The 18,370-nt window shown below is 37.9% G+C and overlaps 1 protein-coding gene across 1 annotated transcript; it reads left to right on the top strand.

Annotated features, from left to right (window-relative positions):
- Window positions 1-371: 371 nt before the first annotated feature.
- FETUB (fetuin B) lies at window positions 372-17,282 on the top strand. The gene is made up of 7 exons (XM_033090580.1): window positions 372-697; window positions 1,039-1,149; window positions 2,465-2,552; window positions 4,456-4,625; window positions 5,349-5,450; window positions 15,839-15,922; window positions 16,828-17,282. Exons 1-7 carry the CDS (start codon window positions 470-472, stop codon window positions 17,164-17,166), a joined length of 1,122 nt encoding a protein of 373 aa, XP_032946471.1. The 5' UTR covers window positions 372-469; the 3' UTR covers window positions 17,167-17,282.
- The last annotated feature ends 1,088 nt before the right edge of the window (window positions 17,283-18,370 follow it).

Below are 18,370 nucleotides of genomic sequence, written 5' to 3'. Positions count from 1 at the left end.
GACCCCAGGCTCCAAACCTGGGGTAGCCATGAGTGTGGTTGAGGATATTGGCTGAAGGGAAGGTGCTAGGGGAGATGGGAAAACTTGAAAATCCACATATTCTGATTCAGGTGGAGCCTGGGCACAAATCGGAATCCAGTCATGACGTTCTAGGAGCCTTGACCCAGGATTTATTATGATTACTCAGGAAAAGGTTAGGAAACTTCAATTTGCTTACATGAACACATGAATATGAGATTACTCAGGGGTCTAAGGTTAGAAACATTGGCAAATTCCATCCAAAGTACTGATTCCGGGAAATCCACATTTAGAATTCAAGGAGATAAAACGGGGCATTGTATTTCAAATCCTGGTCACCAGTTCAGATTGTGATTACAAAACTGCTCAAGTTGGCCTTACAGAGCCCTATAAAGCAGCCCATCTCTGTCGCTCCACATACTGACCCCTCCTGACTCTCGCTCTCTCCAGAATGGGTCTGCTCCTACCCCTGGCAGTCTGCATGCTGGCCACATCCTGCATGGTGGCATCTCTGCCCGAGCAGGTCCTCATGCCCTCCCCTCTTCTTCTCTCCCATGGCTGCAACAACTCGGACGTGCTGGCAGTGGCTGGCTTCGCCCTGCAGGACATCAATAGTGACAGAAAGGATGGCTATGTGCTGAGCCTCAACCGAGTGAACAATGTCCAAGAGCACAGACAGGCAAGTGACAGTTCCTTATCTGAGGCAGATGTTTGCATAAGTTTGGGGCCGACAGCCAGGGAGTGGGAACCCAGAGGCAGGTGATCTCCAAATAGGACATCTGCTGAGCACGCTCTGCTCCTCTCTGCTGGAGTATGCTACATGCCCTTATTGCTACTGGGAAGAAGTGCTAAGAGTATCCTACTCTGACACTTGTCCAGTGTCCCACCATTTATAAGAAATTGTCAAAAACATTATAGACTTTAGCTCTGCTGTAAACCAGAGACTTTTTCTGCCAGTCCTTAGATGTTTCTGCTTCAGGTGGGATGTGGTGTATTTCTTTTCTCTACCCCTTCCCACAGGATGCTCTTGGATCTGTGTACTATCTCACACTAGACGTGTTAGAGACTGACTGCCATGTGCTCAGCAAGAAGGCGTGGAGGGACTGTGGGGAGAGGATACTTCACCAATCGGTAAGTGCCTGTGTCCAGGAACTCTAGCACAGAAACGAGGTTTCCTCTGTCTGCAGGATGAAGACTGTTCAATGTGTGCCATCTTTTAAATGTCCTTCTTTATAATCTCTTGGGCATGGTGCCCATGGTGGGTATTCCAATTCTATTAGACAAAAGGGAGTTTAATCAGAGGAGTTTCTGAGAGTCCCATTGGAGTTACGACCCCAGAATTGAAATGTTGCTGCCAAATTGTTTCCTACTTCCTACTTCCAAGACCTTTCTGCAGATTCCGAGTCTGTGTTTAAATTGTGAGAAAACGAGCAGAGGTATAGCACTCTGGATGTGTGTTTAATGAAGATTATAGAAGCAATAAAGGGAGAGCTTTTTTATTTTGCTTTATTTTTTTTCAAATGAACATCAACATGAAGTTTGAGGCTGGGGAGAGGAGGGCTTACAGTACGGGAACTCTCAGAGGTGCCCTGGAAGGATTTCCCGGAATCATAGAACCCAAAGGGGCTCAGAATTGATCCTTTTAAAGATGATCATTGAAGTGACTTGAAAATAATATAGTCAGTTTTCATTGGATTCTCAATTATCCTGTGATTTCCATTAAATTGTTGTGAAACTTTATTATGAGTACAGGATTGTGTTTAGAAGTGAATTATTTTATCAAGATATCTTTTCTAATCATTTAACCAAATTTGTCAAACTGTACCTATTTGATTTTAGAGAACAAATAGTCTATTTACCCTGTTGTGAATTATAGTTGTTGAAGTGACATTAGCTGCTCTAACACATACCCTAAAAAGTGAATACTGGTTCCAACATGATGGAAGTTTATTTCTCACTCATGTCAAGTTCAAAATGGAAATTACTGACCAAGAGGGGGTTTCCTCCAGAAGCGACTTGGAGACCCGGTTCCTTCCACAACGTGCCTCTATACTCTGCCACCGTCAGCTCGTAGCTTCTATGGTTGCCATACGCATCTGCATCAAGCTATAGAAAGACAGAATACGGAGCATAGACTGTACGTGGGAGATCTTCAGAGGCCAGGACTGAAAGTGCTTAGTCACTTCTGCTCACCTCCGTGTGGTTAGAGCTCAGTTGCACACAGTCACACCTGGTTGGGAAGGAGGCTGGGAAATGGAGTCTACCTGTGTCCCAGGAGAAGGTTGAACTGTTTGATGATCAGCTGGCAGTTTCTCACACTGAAAGACACTGAAATTGACCTTAAATTTTTCATTATTTAAAAATAAATGTCCGATTTTATTTGGGAGGTAGTTTAAAAAGTCAGAGGTTGTTCCACCACGTAATAAAATGTGTTTGTTGGTTTCAGGTTTATGGTCAATGTAAAGCAATAATTTACGTTAATAAGCCAAGAAGAATCCTCTATTCACCTGCTTACAATTGTACTCTTCGCCCAGGTAAGAGAGTACTCTGATTTTGTTCGTTTGAATAAAAGATGGAAAAGAGCATTAATCAGTGTGACGCCCAGAGTGCATAGAGTTCTCCCATCCTTACTTCCTATTCATACCAAGAACAGGTTCTTAATACTATCCAATACTTTCCTGCCCTGTGAAATTCAACTTGCACTGTTCTTCTTCCCACAATTAATCTTCCTAAATCACCTATAATAGTTAATTATGGAGTACTGCATTAAATCCTAAAGTTTTAGTCTGACATAAATGGCATCATCTCTATACGGGTCCCCAGGCTCCCTTTCTAGCTATCTCTGCCATTACTTCCCTGACTACAGCAGCTCCGCACTTCATTTAACTGGATGCCTCACTACTTTCTGAACACACATTGCACTTTCCAATCTCTGCATTTTCCTTGTGCCTTTCTCCCCCCTGAGGATGGCCTCCCCTGATACCCTCTGCCCTTAGAACTCATATCCGTTCTTTAAGGACCGCCACCAATGCTGCTTCCTCCACAATGTTTTCTATTCAGGAAAGGAACAAGCGGACCTGTTTTCATTCCTATAGAACAGTGATCTACCCACTCATGGAGCCCAGACCATGCACGGTCTTGATGTGAAGTCTTGTATCTTATTTCATATAGAATATTTCATCCCTTCTTCCTTCCTCCTACAACCCTCCCCCAGTTCCTATCAAGTGTAGGAGTCCATAATGCGGTTGAATAAGTTGAGTAAATGGACTAAAAATGAAGCTGAAACTAGTGACAATTTAAATGAATGCACGTGCATTCGTTGTGGGTTCTTTGCAAGCATCCAAGCCATGGGAAATAGGATGGCTACTTGCCAAAGCACCACGTGCATGTGACTCCCCTGGTGGGTCTTGTTCAAGTGCAGATTCTGATTCCATAGGTCTGGGACAGGGCCTGTGAGTCTGCATTTATAACATGCTCCAGGTCATAACAATACTGTTGGTTTCTTTGAGGGACAAGACAGCAGAGCAAATATTTTATTAGATACATTTTGAGCGTCCTGGTTGTAAGACTTATTTAAATAAATTAGAGAACAACAACTAGTAAAAGAGATCAGGACTCAAATGGAAGCCAAAGGTACTGGAGGTATGGGAGGTCAGGAAGCAATACCTGGGGATGGGGCCCGGAGCAACAAGCTGTGGATGTAACTCCACCATAATACATTCCCAAACACCCAAATAGACACACGACGAATCAAAACAATGTGTTTGCTCTGCAAAATCAACTTGCTGACAAGTCCTCTAGCCTGAATTTCACACTAGTTTTGGGACTCCCAGTCCGAAATTCTGGCTGTACCTTTAGAGTGATTATTCTATCCAGTTACACAGTGATTTGACCAATGTTTGTTTTCTGGCTCACATTTCTAACCAGAGAGAGTGTGCTTTCACCTCCCATATGTCATTCACCCATTCATTCATTAAATCATCATTTACTAAGCACTCACCGTGTATTACACATTATCTCAGGGGTTGGGAACTGAAAGGTGAATAAGACAAGACAATAATAAAATCCCAACCTTTCAAGACACTCAGCTGCTTTACAGAGGCATTGATGATGGAAGATATAGATCTACTAATTGGGAAAAAAGTTTTTATGTCAATACATGTTATGTGTTCTTGACGAAAATTGCTGGGGTAAATAAATTTGGGTCAGATAAAAAAACATCTTGCTTTGATTTTTCATAAATTATGAAAGTAATATACGTTCATTGAAGAAAACACTGCTGACAGCTAAGTTTCGTTCCTGTAATACCTTCTCCACTCCATCCTTGCAGACTATTATCTTCTTTTTCAGTTTCTGCTTCTGTTGTGGTCATATGATTTATAGGATTCAAAATAATTGGGAAGTTTTATTTGAAACTGCTGTCTTTGACACCAACAGTTTCTCGAAGAAAGATTCGCAGTAGGTGCCCTGACTGCCCCAGCCCCAGCCCCACTGACTTGTCAGATCCCAAAGTTCTGGAAGCTGCCACTGAGTCTCTTGCAAAATACAACAAGGAGAGCACCTTGAAGCAGTATTCTCTCTTCAAAGTCACCAGGGCTTCTAGCCAGGTAAGGCTGAAATGCCCACTTCCACCAACAGTGTGTCTCAGGACTTACTATGGATTCCTAAACTGAGAGGAGAGTATTAAGGCACTTCTTTTGATTAGAACCCAAGAGACTTTCTACACTCCTTACTTTAGCAGATTGATGCATATTCAGTTATGTTTAGATTTCTGAGTGATTCTATGAGATTTCCACAAGACTTGTGGGATTTATTTTTACCTCATTGCCCTTAAGGTAATAATAGAAATGGACTCATAGTCTCCTTGGGTTATTCTACCAACGTTCACTATTTACTGCTACATTCTCATATCTGATTGACCACGGACCATTTAGCAAGTCGATTTCCGCTCCATGTTAAGGCCTGGAGTGGATGTTGAGCTTTATGGGTTAGAGGAAATGGAGGCTCATTTGTATTTAAATTATGTTGATATCCGTCACATAAAGAAAAACTAATCTAAAAACAAATCTACAGGAGGAAAAATAAGCTCACCCAAGGGATAGTTTTTAGAGCCCATTCAAATTGTTGTATGCTGATTGTGTTTTCTAAATAGCAAAATCATAATACATGGTTTGATCATGGTGAAACTTACAGGAAGGGACAATAGGAAACCTGTATTAACACTGTGTCTGGGTATGTCTGGTTCCTGTAAATATAATGCTACCAAACCCCAGTCATTTCTCCACATGGAGAAGTCTGATTTTTGTTTCTTAACTCTTGTCTCATACCAGTGGGTGTTTGGCCCTTCTTATTTTGTGGAATATCTAATCAGAGAGTTACCATGTACCAAATCCCCAGGGACTGCTTGCATACTTCAGCTCCCTGACTCTCCGGTGAGTATCCCTGAATGTCTTCATAATTTAAGATTTGTGTTTACAGATCACCTATATGTATTGTTGAGCACAAATTGTGTATGAGGTGTAATGCACGAGACACTTTTCTTCCCCTCAAGGAGCAACTGACTATTTAGAGATTGTGCTGATCCAGGTGCAATTATATTTGATTGCAAGTGCAATTTTCATCAGCGATGTTATGTCTTTGCAGAAAAGGATCATAGGAGACTATAAAATATAGACAAATCTTCTCAGTGGTTGGTGATGGTCCTACTTTTATCTGAACAAATCCAGTTACATTTGGAATACAACATAGTATTGCATTCCTTGGACCACTCTTTAAGAAGGACAAAGTCAAATAGGATATCTTTCAAAGACGGCATCCAAGGTGGGGAAGATGCCTTGATACCACCTGAAACACACCTGGTGGGAATGCCCGTTGGCACAATGTGTTGTAACATGATTGGGCAAAATACATCAAATGCCTTGTCTGCCTTATTTACTTATTTATAATAATAGCTTTATTAAGATATATTTCACACACCATAAAATTCACCCTTTTAAAGTATACAGTTCAGTGGCTTTTTTAGTATATATGTAGAGTTGTGCCACCACCACCAGTATCTAATTTTAGAATATTGTCATCAGCCCAAAAGAAACCCCATACTCATTAGTAGTCATTCACCTTGTCCCCTCACCCAAGCCACTGGAAACTGCTAATCTACTTGCCATCTCCATGACTTTGCCTTTTCCTGAACATTTCATATAATGCAATCATACTGTATGTGAACTTTTGAGTCTGTTTTTCACTTAGCATAATCTTTTCAAGATTTATCCATGTTGTAGCATGTGTCAGTGCTTCATTTCTTTTAATGGCCAAATAATATTTCATTGCATGGCTATACCATGCAATGAATTATTTATTCATCAGTTGATGGATATTTGGGTTACTTCCTCATTTGAGCTATTATGAATAATGCTGCTATGAACATTTATGTACAAATTTTTATGTGCACATATATTTTCATTTCTCTTGGGTATATATGCCTTGGCGTGGGATTGCTGGGTCATATGAGAACTCTGTTTAACCTTTTGACTAACTGCTAAACTCTTTTCCAAAGTGACTGTACCAGTTTTACAATCCCATCAAAAATATATGAGGGTTTCAATTTTCCACATATTTGCCAATATTATTATTGTATTTTTTATTATAGCCATCATACTGGGTCTGAAGTGGTATCTAATTTTGCTTATTATTTGAACTTTCCTCATGGCTAATGATGTTGAGCATCTTTTAATGTGCTTATTGGCCATTTGAATATATTCTTTGGAGAAATGTCTAGTAAAATTCTTTGCCCATTTTAAAATTGGATGATTTATGTCTTTATTGTTGAATTGTAAATATTCTTTACATATTTTGAATACAATCTTCTTATCAGATACATGATTTTCCTCTATTCTCTGTGCTTTCTACTCATATTCTTTTTTTTTTAAAATTTATTGGGGTGACAATTTTTAGTAAAATTACATAGATTTCAGGTGTACAATTCTGTATTATGTCATCTATAAATCCCATTGTGTGTTCACCACCCAGAATCAGTTCTTGATGAAGTTTTTTGAAGTACAAAGTTTTTAATTTTGCTGAAGTTTTATTTGTATTTTTCTTTTGTTGAGTGTGCTTTTGGTGTAATATCTAAAAAACCATTGCTTAATTCAAGATCACTAAGATTTACACATGCTTCCTCTAACAGTTTATAGTTTTAGCTCTTATGTTTAGATCAATGACTCATTTTGAGTTAATTTTTGTACGTGATGTGAGAGGTAGGAGGTTCAACTTCTTTCTTTTGCATGTGGATATCCAGGTGTCCCAGCACTATTTGTTGAAAAGACGATTCTTTCCCCATTTAATTGTCTTGGCATACTTCTTGAAGATCAGTTGACCATAAGTGTAGGGTTTATTTCTGTACTCTCAATTTTATTCCATTGATCTATCATTCCTTCAACCAGTACCACAGTATCTTGAATACTGTAACTTTTTAGTAAATTTTGAAATTGGGAAGTGTGAGTCTTCCTATTTTGTTCTTATTTAGTGTGGTTTTGGGTATTCTGCATTTTCTTAATAATTTTAGAATCAGCTTGTCAGATTCTATTTTAAAAAGGCAGTTGGAAATTTGATAGGGATTGCATTGATTTGCTATAGGAATTGTTATCTTAACAATATTCAGTCTTCCAATCCATGAATATGGGATGTCTTTTCATTTTGTTTAGAACTTATTTAATTTCTTCAACAATGTTTTGTAGTTTTCAGTGTACAAGACTTTCACTTATTTATATACCTAAATATTTTATTCTCTTTGATGCTAATATATTGTATTTGCCCTCTTAATTTTATTTTTGATTGTTCATTGCAAGTATATAGAATACAATTCATTTTTTCATATTAACCAGGTATCCTGAAAACTTCTGAAATCACTTATTATTTCTAATAGTTTTCCAGTAGATTCCTTAAGATTTTCTTTGTACAAGATCATGCCATCTGCAAATAGAGATACTTTCCCGTCAGCATGCCTTTAATTTATTTTTTTCTTGCCGAATTTCCTTGGCTAGAACTTCTAGGACAATTTTGAACAGAGTGGTGGAGAGCAGACATCTTTATCTTATTCCTGATTTTAGGGGGAAAGCATTCAGTATTTCATAAGTTACTATGCTGCTAACTCTTGGTTTTCATAGATGTCATTTATCAAGTTGAGAAAGTTGCCTTCTATTGTTAGTTTGTTGAATGTTTTTATCAAGCAGCAGTGTTGGATTTAGTCAAATGCTTTTTCTGTGTTAATAAGATAATCATGTGATTTTTTTCTCCTTTAATCTATTAGTATTATATATAACAATGATTGATTTTGTATGTTAAAATAACCTTGCACTTTGGAGATAAATCCCAGTTGGTCATGGTGTATAATACTTTCTATATGTTGCTGAATTCTGTTTGCCAGTATTTTTACAAGATCTTTCATTTATATTCAAAGAGATATTGATCCATAGTTTTCTTGTATTGTCTCTGCCTGATTATCATATGAATGTAATATTGGCTTCATAGAATGATTTGGAAAATTTCCCCTTCTCTTCTACTTTATTTTGGAAGAGTTTGTGAGGGAGTTGGTGTTTATCTTTTTTAAATATTTGGTAGACTTCACCAATAAAGTCATCTGGGCCTGGGTTTTTCTTTGTGGGAAGTTTTTTTGATTAACAATTCAATCTCTTGTTATAGATCTATTCATATTTTCTGTTTCTTCTTGAATAAGTTTTGGTAATGTGTGTCTTCCTAGGACTTCATCCATTTCATCGAAGTTATCTAATTTGCTGTCATACAGTTGATCATAGTATTCCCTTTTTATTTCTGAAAGATTGAAAGTGATGGTCCCTCTTTAATTCCAATTTTAGGTATTTGAGTCATGTTTTTCTTGGTCAGCCTAGCTAAAGCTTTATCAATTTTATTGATTTCTCAAGGAATCAACTATTTTCATCATTGTCTTTTTTTATGTCTAGTTTATTTATTTCCTCTCTACTCTTTATTTCTGCCTTCCTTGTACTTGTTTTGGACTTAGTTTGCTCTTTTCTTTCTACTTTTCTAAGATGAAGTTTAGGTTATTGATTTGTAATTTTTTTTTTTAACATAACATGTACATCTACAAATTACCCTCTAAGCAATGCTTTAGCTGCATCTCACAAGTTGGACATATTGTGTTTCTGTTTCCATTCATCTCAAATTATTTTCCAATTTTCCTTGCGATATCTTTTTTTTTTAAATTTATTGGGTGACAATTGTTCGTAAAATTACATAGATTTCAGGTGTACAATTCTGTATTACATCATCTATAAATCCCATTGTGTGTTCATTACCCAGAGTCAGTTCTCCTTCTATCACCATATATTTGATCCCCCTTACCTTCACCTCCCTCCCATAGTGCATTGTTGTATTCGATTTGCTAGAATTTTGTTTAGGATTTTTGCATCTGTATTCATCAGAGATATTGGTCTGCAGTTTTCTTTTTTTGTGTTGTCCTTACCAGGTTTTGGTATCAGGGTAATGTTGGCCTCATGAAATGAGTTGGGGAGTACTGTCTCTTCTTCAATTTTTTGGAAGAGTTTGAGCAGAATTGGTATTAGATCCTCTTTGAAGGTTTGGTAGAATTCACTAGTGAAGCCATCTGGTCCCGGACTTTTGCTTCGGGAAGGTTTCCGATGACTGATTCAATTTCCTTACTTGTGATCAGTCTATTTAGATTTTCCAGTTCTTCATGGTTCAGCCTTGGAAGGCTATATGTTTCTAAGAACTTGCCCATTTCTTCTAGGTTATTGAATTTGGTGGCATATAGTCCTTCATCGTATTCTTGGACTATCCTTTGTATTTCTGTGGTGTTTGTGATAACTTCCCCTTTTTCATTTCTGATTTTGTTAATTAATGTCTGCTCTCTTTTTATCTTAGTGAGTCTAGCCAAGGGTTTGTCAATTTTGTTAATCTTTTCAAAGAACCAGCTCTTTGTCACATTAATTTTTTCTATTGTCTTTTTGTTCTCTATTTCATTTAGTTCTGCTCTGAATTTTGTTATTTTCTTTCTTCTGCTGATCTTGGGTTTCACTTGTTATTCTTTTTCTAGTTCTTTAAGGTGTAACATGAGGTTATTTATTTGGGATTTTTCTTGTTTCTTGAGATAGGCCTGTAATGATAAAATTTCCCTCTTAAAACTGCTTTCGCTGCATCCCAAAAATGTTGGTAGGATGTATTTTCATTGTCATTTGTTTCTATGTATCTTTTGATCTGTCCTCTAATTTCTTCTTTGACCCAGTTGTTCTTTAAAAGTATGTTGTTTAATCTCCATGTATTGGTGTTTTTCCTGCTTTCTTTTTGCAGTTGGTATCCAATTTCAAAGCCTTGTGATCAGAGAATATGCTTGGTATGATTTCAATCTTCTTAAATTTGCTAAGGCTGATTTTATGTCCAAATATATGGCCTATCCTTGAGAATGTTCCATGTACACTAGAAAAGAATGTATAGTCTGATGTTTTAGGATGAAGTGCTCTATATATGTCAATTATGTCCATTTCATCTAATGTGTCATTTAGCACTGCTATTTCGTTATTTATTTTCTGTTTGGATGATCTATCCATAGCTGTCAATGATGTATTTAGGTCGCCTAGTATAATTGTGTTTTGGTCAATTTCTCCCTTTAGTTCTGTTAGTAGTTGCTTGGTATATTTCGGTGCTCCCTGATTGGGGGCATAAATATTGATGACTGTTATGTCTTCTTGTTGAATAGTCCCCTTTACCATTATGGAATGTCCATCTTTGTCTCTTGTTATCTTTTACACCCTGAAGTCTGTTTCATCTGATATCATGATGGCTACACCTGAATTTCTCTGGGTACCATTTGCTTGGAGTGTCAGTTTCCACCCTTTCACTTTGAGTCTATGCTTGTCCTCGTAGCTGAGATGTGTCTCTTGGAGACAGCTTATGGTTAGGTTTAGTTTTTTGATCCAATCTGCTATTCTGTGCCTTTTTATTGGTGAGTTCAGTCCATTTACATTTAGGGTGATTATTGATATGTGAGGATTTCCTGTAATTCTATCTTTAGTTTTCTGGTAAGACAGTGTCTCCATTGTTTCTTTGCCTTTTTGTTGTTTTCCATTATTTCTGTGTGGTGGTATTCTATGATGTTTCCCTCTGTTTCTTCTTTTATTACAGTATATATTTCAGTTCTGGATTTTTTTTGAGTGGTTACCCTTAAGGTTATGTAAAAGAAAGTTTGATATTTAGAGTATTCCATTTTCTTCAGCACGCTTACTTTCTCCATTCCCATATTCTAGTTCAGGCCTTTACTCTCCCCCTTTTTATGTTTTGGTTGCCACAAATTGTCCCTGTTGATGGTGGTCGAATAGGCTCCTTTAGTATTTCTTGTAGTGCAGATCGTGTATTAGAAAATTTCCTCAGCTTCTGTATGTCTGGAAAGGTCTTTATTCCTCCTTCATATCTAAAGGATATCTTTGCTGGATATATTATTCTTGGCTCATAATTTCCCTCTTTCAATAGTTTGAATATTTGGTTCCACTCCCTCCTGGCTTGTAGAGTTTCTGCTGAAAAATCTGATGATAACCTAATGGGCTTTCCTTTGTAGGTTACCGTCTTCTTTTCCCTGGCTGCCTTGAGGATTCTTTCTTTGTCGTTGATTTGAGACAGCTTCAATACAATGTGCCTTGGAGAAGGCCTGTTGGGATTGAGGTAATTAGGTGTTCTATTTGCTTCTTGGATTCGAGGATCCAGTTCTGTCCACAAGTTTGGGAAGTTCTCATCAACAATTTGTTTGAATATATTCTCTGTTCCCTTCTCTCTTTCTTCTCCTTCTGGTATGCCCCTTATTCTTATATTGCTCTTTCTGATGGAGTCAGAAAGTTCTTGTAGAGTTCTTTCATTTCTTTTAAGTCTCAAGTCTCTTTGTTCTTCCATCTGTGTAATTTCCAGGTTTCTATCTTCGATGTCACTGATTCTTTCCTCCATCTGGACAGCTCTACTACCTAAGCTGGTTATTTCATTCTTAATTTCTTCTATTGAGTTCTTAATCTCCAGAAATTCTATTTGGTTCTTTTTTAAAATTTCAATCTCTTTCGTAAAATGCTCATGTTGTTCTTTGATTGTGTTTCTGAGTTCATTAAACTGCCTTTCTGTGTTTTCTTGCATCACATTGAGTTTTTTCAGAATTGCAATCTTGAATTCTCTGTCATTTAAGTCACATATTTCCATATCTTTAAGTTCCTTTTCTGGAGACTTTTCATTTTCTTTCTGAGCTGTCTTGTTGCCTTGGTTATTCATGGCAATGACTGATTTATTATTTCTCTTCCTAGACATCTACAGGAGTGGCTTCTGCAACAGGTTGATACGAAGAGGTCTTTCTTTTGTTTTCCAGTACTTGTTGGTAGAATGTTTTATTTTCTCTCCGACTGCAGCCTTTTATTTCTCTCTCACACGGTAGTGCTATGTTTTCTCTGCAGTATTCCAGGTTCTCAGGGTAGGCAGGGGGTGGCTAGTCTCAGTGCCTAAGGCTTCCAGTCTCTGCTTAGCAGTGAGGGCTTAAACCACCGTTTTCAGCCTTCTTCCCTCAGTGTTTTCTCAGAGGTCTCTCCGGTGAGCATTGGGTTCAGCTGTGTTATATGCTGTCCCCTCAGCCCTATGGGCCATAAGCAGAGCCCTAGAAATCTGAGTTCTTCCCTCTCCCACAGCTGCGGCAGTTCTGGGATGCAGCGAGTTCGGAAAACTGTGCTAGGTCTGCATCCTGCGCCCATGCTGCTCCGTCTCCACACTTCTCCCTTCCCTCCCCCACCACTAGTGCAATTCTCCCACCTTTAGGTGAATTCAGTAGTGGGCCTCTTCGTCTTGCCTGTCTGCTGTGCAGGGAGTTCTTTGTGGAGTTATTGTTGTTCGATTAGTTGTAAATTCCAGGGGAGCTTTACAGAGGCTCACCTCATGCCACCATTTTGATGATGTCTCCTTCGTGATATCTTTTTTGACCAATTGGTTGTTTAGGAGTATGTTATTTAATTTCCACATAGTCCCTAATATGTGAAATTCCCTAATTTTCTTCTGTTACTCATTTCTAAAATAATTTTATTGTGGTTGGAGAATGTACTTTAAATTACCTCAGTTCTTAAATTTACTGAAGCTTGTTTTATGGTTTAACATAAGGTGTATAATGGAGAAATTTTCATGTACACTTTAGAAGAATGCTGTTCGGTGAAGCATTCAGTAATTGTCAGGTTTAGATGGTTTATAGTGTTGTTCAAGACTTCTATTTCTTTGTTAATGTTCTGTGTCATTGTTATATCCATTATTGAAGTGAGATTTCCAACTATTATTGTTGAATTGTCTACGTCTCCCTTCTGTCAGTCTTTGCATACATATGTGTATATATATATATATATATATATATATATATATATATATATATGTATAAAACAGTTTTGTTTACCTAACAAATTTACACTTTTGTCATTATGAAATGCTTTTTCTTATCTCTAGTAACAATTTTTGTCTTAAAGTCAAGTTTGTCTAATATTTGTTTAACATTTGTCTAACATTTTATCTGACAAATTTTGTCTAACAAATTTGTCTAACATTTGTCTTTGGTTGCTGTTTACATTGTAAATTTTTCCCATCTTTTTACTTTCAACCTATATATATCTTTGAATATAAAGAGTATCTCTCAAAAGCCTTTCATAACCAGTCAATTGAATAGTCTCAATTTTCTCAAGGAATAATTGGGAAAACATCTTCACCCTATTCTGTGGAACTCTCTTTTCCCTTGCCAAGTACATCTTGGGCAGATCTTTCTCATTATTTTTCGTAAGAGAAATAATTTCACTTAGGTAATTAAGGTTCACTTACAGGTATGAAAAAAATCTGTTCAGTCAATTCTTAATCAAAACTTCTAGCTCATATTCCATACAATGGTTTTTCCCAAGCCTGGCCTAGAGCTTAAGACCTAATGTGAGAGGTCTGTTCTTTCATTCTTTCTCTCCGTCTAGCAACCGTTTGCTGAATTCTGGATCTTTCAAGTTCCAAGAAGGAAACTAGAGGAAAGAGTACAAAGTCTTTTTACATAACTGAACTTGCAGTTGTAGTTTTCTCTAGGTCTACACTGGCTCTCTATGAGACAGGCTCCAGTGTTGGTTGTCTTAGGTGGTACAGGAGTGAGTTCATCCAGAGGTCTTTTCCTAGTAGGATGATGTGTTCTCTAGAGGACTCCTTGAAACCACCCCTTCTCAGATTCAGCCCCAGAGATTTTTATTATTAAATGTCCCATATCTGGAAATCCCTTGGGTGGGCACCTTCAAAAGAGTACTAGTTATGACATTTCCTTGTCCCATAGAACTCTCACACATTTTCACTACGCCAAACAGTGGAAATGAGCTTTCCTTTGCTGACTTATTCCTTACCCTCTCATAGAAGGATGCTTTTTCCAAGATCCTGCTCTTAGAATGCTCTGAGAAGCAGATCTCAATCTCCATAGTTCATATGTCCCTACACTTTAGGGTTCACATGTTAAGCATGCCTTCAAACTCTCTTTGTGGCCCAGTTTAGTTTTAGCACCATGTAAGCCTGTGAATTAAGGTAGCTCAGTAAATTTTAGCCAGAGTGAGAGTGGCCGGACTCTATGTGGTAAAGGTACCTGCAGTCTCTCCTGAAGGTTCTCTAGAGCCCTTTCCCTATGTGATTTGGTGACAAAGAGGAGAAGGGAAAGGCTGAAGCACCATTCCCCTGAAACTTCCTACATTAATGGATTTTTCACTCTTTGAGGATTTTCTAATATTCTCTTCACATAGCCTGGAGATGGGTGATAGAGTAATATTAAGGCATTCTCTTTAGACATATTTTAGTAAATTCTATGTGAATACTGTATTCTTAAAATTCTTTACAAATTGAGGCAACCTTTTATTATAAAATTTTATTTACACTTGAAAATGTGCATACCCTATGACTCTAAAATTTCTCTTCCAGGAATTTACTCTAGGAATTAATTAGGAACATATGAAAATATATAGCTTCAATGTTTAAACAAAACCGATGAGATTCAATCTAGTGTTTAACAAAAGAGAACTTGTTAAATAACACAGAGAAATGTGAGATAGCCATTATAAAAATTTTAGAAGACTATTCAGTGCCACAAAAGGATTTTCAAACTATATTGTTAAGTGACAAAAGAGACTTATAAAAGAATATATAGTATGATCCTATTTTTCTAGAAGAAAAAATATATATGCACTGGAAAAAAGATTAGGAGAAAAGAAATCAAATTATTGCAGGAAACCGGTATCGTTCATGCAATTACAGGTCTTTTTGTTTTCTTTCTGTATGTCCATATTCTAAATAACTATCACATTTACAATAAGAAAACAGAATTATGTTTAAATAAAGAGAAGTTGAAGGAGCTGAGAGTGGTTTCATCTGAGAAGAGTACACTCAGATAGAATGTACATAAAGGGCTACTGCTGCGTGAGAATTACAAACAAGTTTTCTAATCCACCTAAGGGTAAAGGTAAGGCCAAGAGGGAGACGTTCTATAGACACAGATTTCTGCTCAGTATAAAGAATTTTCTAATAGTGTTTGTTCCTCAAGAAGTCCAAAGTTTCCCATCATTGGAGGCAATTTAGCCTTGTTTAGGTGATTACTTACAGAAATAATCTAGAGAGAATTGCCTCAGAGCCTGCCTACTGCACGGTACTAGATTAAAACTGTTTGGCTGTGTGTCTACACAAGCAGAAAGCACATTGATTTCCATTTATGATCACTGATAATTGTAATACTTAAACAACATGTATTTTCTCTTTTCTTTTGTTTTAGCCTGTTGGTATTTGCAAAGGTTCTCTGAGTAAAAGAGGATTAGAAAAGTTTGTCGACGTGTCTTGTAACTTCTTTGAATCACAGGTATTTGTCAATCTCATTGTCTTCTATCTACGTTTCAGCTGTCCCTACCCAACGCTCTCCTTTTAATTTCCTAAGATCCATGATCACCACTTTACTCAGACTGCCCTGAGATCACACCTACAGAATAGCTGGTTAAAGACCTGTCACTCGTTGTTTTAGTCCCAATGTGGTCCTGAAGAATAATTAATATCCCTGAAGAAACAGGGACCTAGTAATTTGGATGTCTCAGGCCTCTGAGATTAAATTAAGTCTTCCAAAGACCCTTACACTGAACCATAGGGAGAAGTTGTTTCCATGAAAATATTCAGTCTCTTTCCAGAAGTATTTATTGAGCACTTACTATAAGGCAGCCTGGTATAGCTGAAAGGGTGGTTGAGACAGGCCACCTGGGTTCCAGTCCTGCTCTGATACTTGCAACCTGTGTGACCATGGGCAAGTTTTTACCTCTTGAATTGTGGTTGCCTCTTCTATGAATGGGAGTGCATTACCTACCTCCTTTATATCCCTGTGAGAAATAAGTGAGGAGACCTGGATACAGGAAGCTGTATTGGGCTTGAAGAAATAATCAATAAAATGTAGCTGCTATTGCCACTTCTAGGAGCAGGGAGACAGCTCACTGGACTTTCAATAAACCATTTAAACTCTCTGGACCATTGTTCAGTTATGAATTTGTGAGATTTGCAGTAAAGTTTCTACCAGTCTTAATACTCCCTGGCCCTCATCTGTAGTGCTTTATAAACCTTTAACTAGAGGCCCATCCTTGTAGCTTGTCTCTCTTTGAAACCTCCAATTATAAAAGCACAGAACAGCTTAGCCTGGTACCAGTCATGGCAGGGATTTTCCTGGGGAATAGTCTTTTATTGAAAGTATTCTTATTTCATGCTTCCACCCCTGTTGCTACCCAGGAACTTGTGAGGATCCTCACGGTGGAAGAGCCACAGCAGAAAAACACAGCCCTCACTGACTCACCCTCCGAAGTTGCGCCAAAAGGATCTGTCCAACACCTCCCTGAATTGGAGGATGAGCAGCCCGAAGATTCCAAGGGAAAAAGCCCTGTTGAGGCTTTCCCTGTGCAGCTGGATCTAACCACGAATCCCCAGGGAGAAACCCTGGATGTCTCCTTTCTCTTCCTGGGGCCTATGAAGGAGCAGCTGGTTGTCTTGCCTTTCCCCAAGGAAGAGCAACGCTCTGCCGAGTGCCCAGGACCAGCCAAGATGGACAACCCTCTTGTTCTCCCACCATGAGAATCACATAGACTATTCCATGGGGACACGGTGCCCTGAAGAAGTGCTGGGGGTGGGAGACAGACAGAGAGTTTGATTGTGGAGAGTGGCTAATAAAGTGTGTCTTTTTGACTCTTCTTGGTCTCATCATATTTTCTGGAAGTGGAAATGAGACCAAACCCTCCACTTGTATACTGGGTTGCACGCTTCCTAAATTATCCAAGGTCTCATTCCATGTCTAGATGTCTCTGATGTCTTCCAACTCTCCTTTGTAATGGTTACTGACTTTGAGCTAAGCGTCTCTGATATAGGGCATGACCTCCTCTTTCTGGGCAAGAGTGTATTATGATTGTTTCGATCAAAGGGAGATGAAAATGGAAGGATACCAAGAGACAGGGATTCATCACAGAGTTTCACTCTCCCTTTATTCCATAATTATTTCAGCACCAAGTATTGGTCAGATGTTGTCTGCACAGCCTTGAACCGAAGGTGGATTTTTTTCTTACCTGTCTGAATAGTCTCCTGGCCCAGAACTTGATAAATTCACTTGACAAATTTGACAAATTTACTTAGCAATGGGGGTAGACGGAAGAGACCGTTGCCTGTGGCCTGTGTTTGAACCTGGGAAGAATCAGCCATTGTTCCAAGTTGGGGAGCCTTCTGGCTTCTTTAATAGTTTTGCTCAGAGAACAAATGAAGAGCCCAGGTGACATTCATTCCCAATTTTTCACTTAAAAAACAAATATACATGTATAGAACATATATGTAATATTATATAGGTGATATGTATATTACGGACACATACATATATCCACACAACTATTTGTTTTATATATATGTGTGTGTGTATATATATGTGTGTGTGTGTGTATATGTATATATATGTGTACATATGTGTGTGTGTGTATATATATGTGTATATACATGTGTGTGTGTGTGTATGTATATGTATATATATGTGTATATATATGTGTATGTATATGTATATATATATATATATGACAGGTGTTATGGGCTGAATAATGACCCCCAAATTTCATATCCTGAAATCTTAACCCCCAGGACCTCAGAAGGTGACTGTCTTTGGATGGCATATTTAAAGAGGTAAGTAAGTAAAATGAAGTCATTAGGGTGGGCCCTTATCGGACGTGACTAGTGTCCTTATAAGAAGAGATGATTAGGACACAGATAAGCACAGAGGGAAGATCATGTGAGAACGCAGAGA

Source organism: Rhinolophus ferrumequinum, chromosome 2 (genome assembly GCF_004115265.2).
Source record: "Rhinolophus ferrumequinum isolate MPI-CBG mRhiFer1 chromosome 2, mRhiFer1_v1.p, whole genome shotgun sequence".
In the NCBI taxonomy this organism is placed as follows: Eukaryota; Metazoa; Chordata; class Mammalia; order Chiroptera; family Rhinolophidae; genus Rhinolophus; species Rhinolophus ferrumequinum.
Note: the sequence above shows the minus strand (reverse complement) of the source record. Positions and strands in the feature narration are given on the sequence as shown.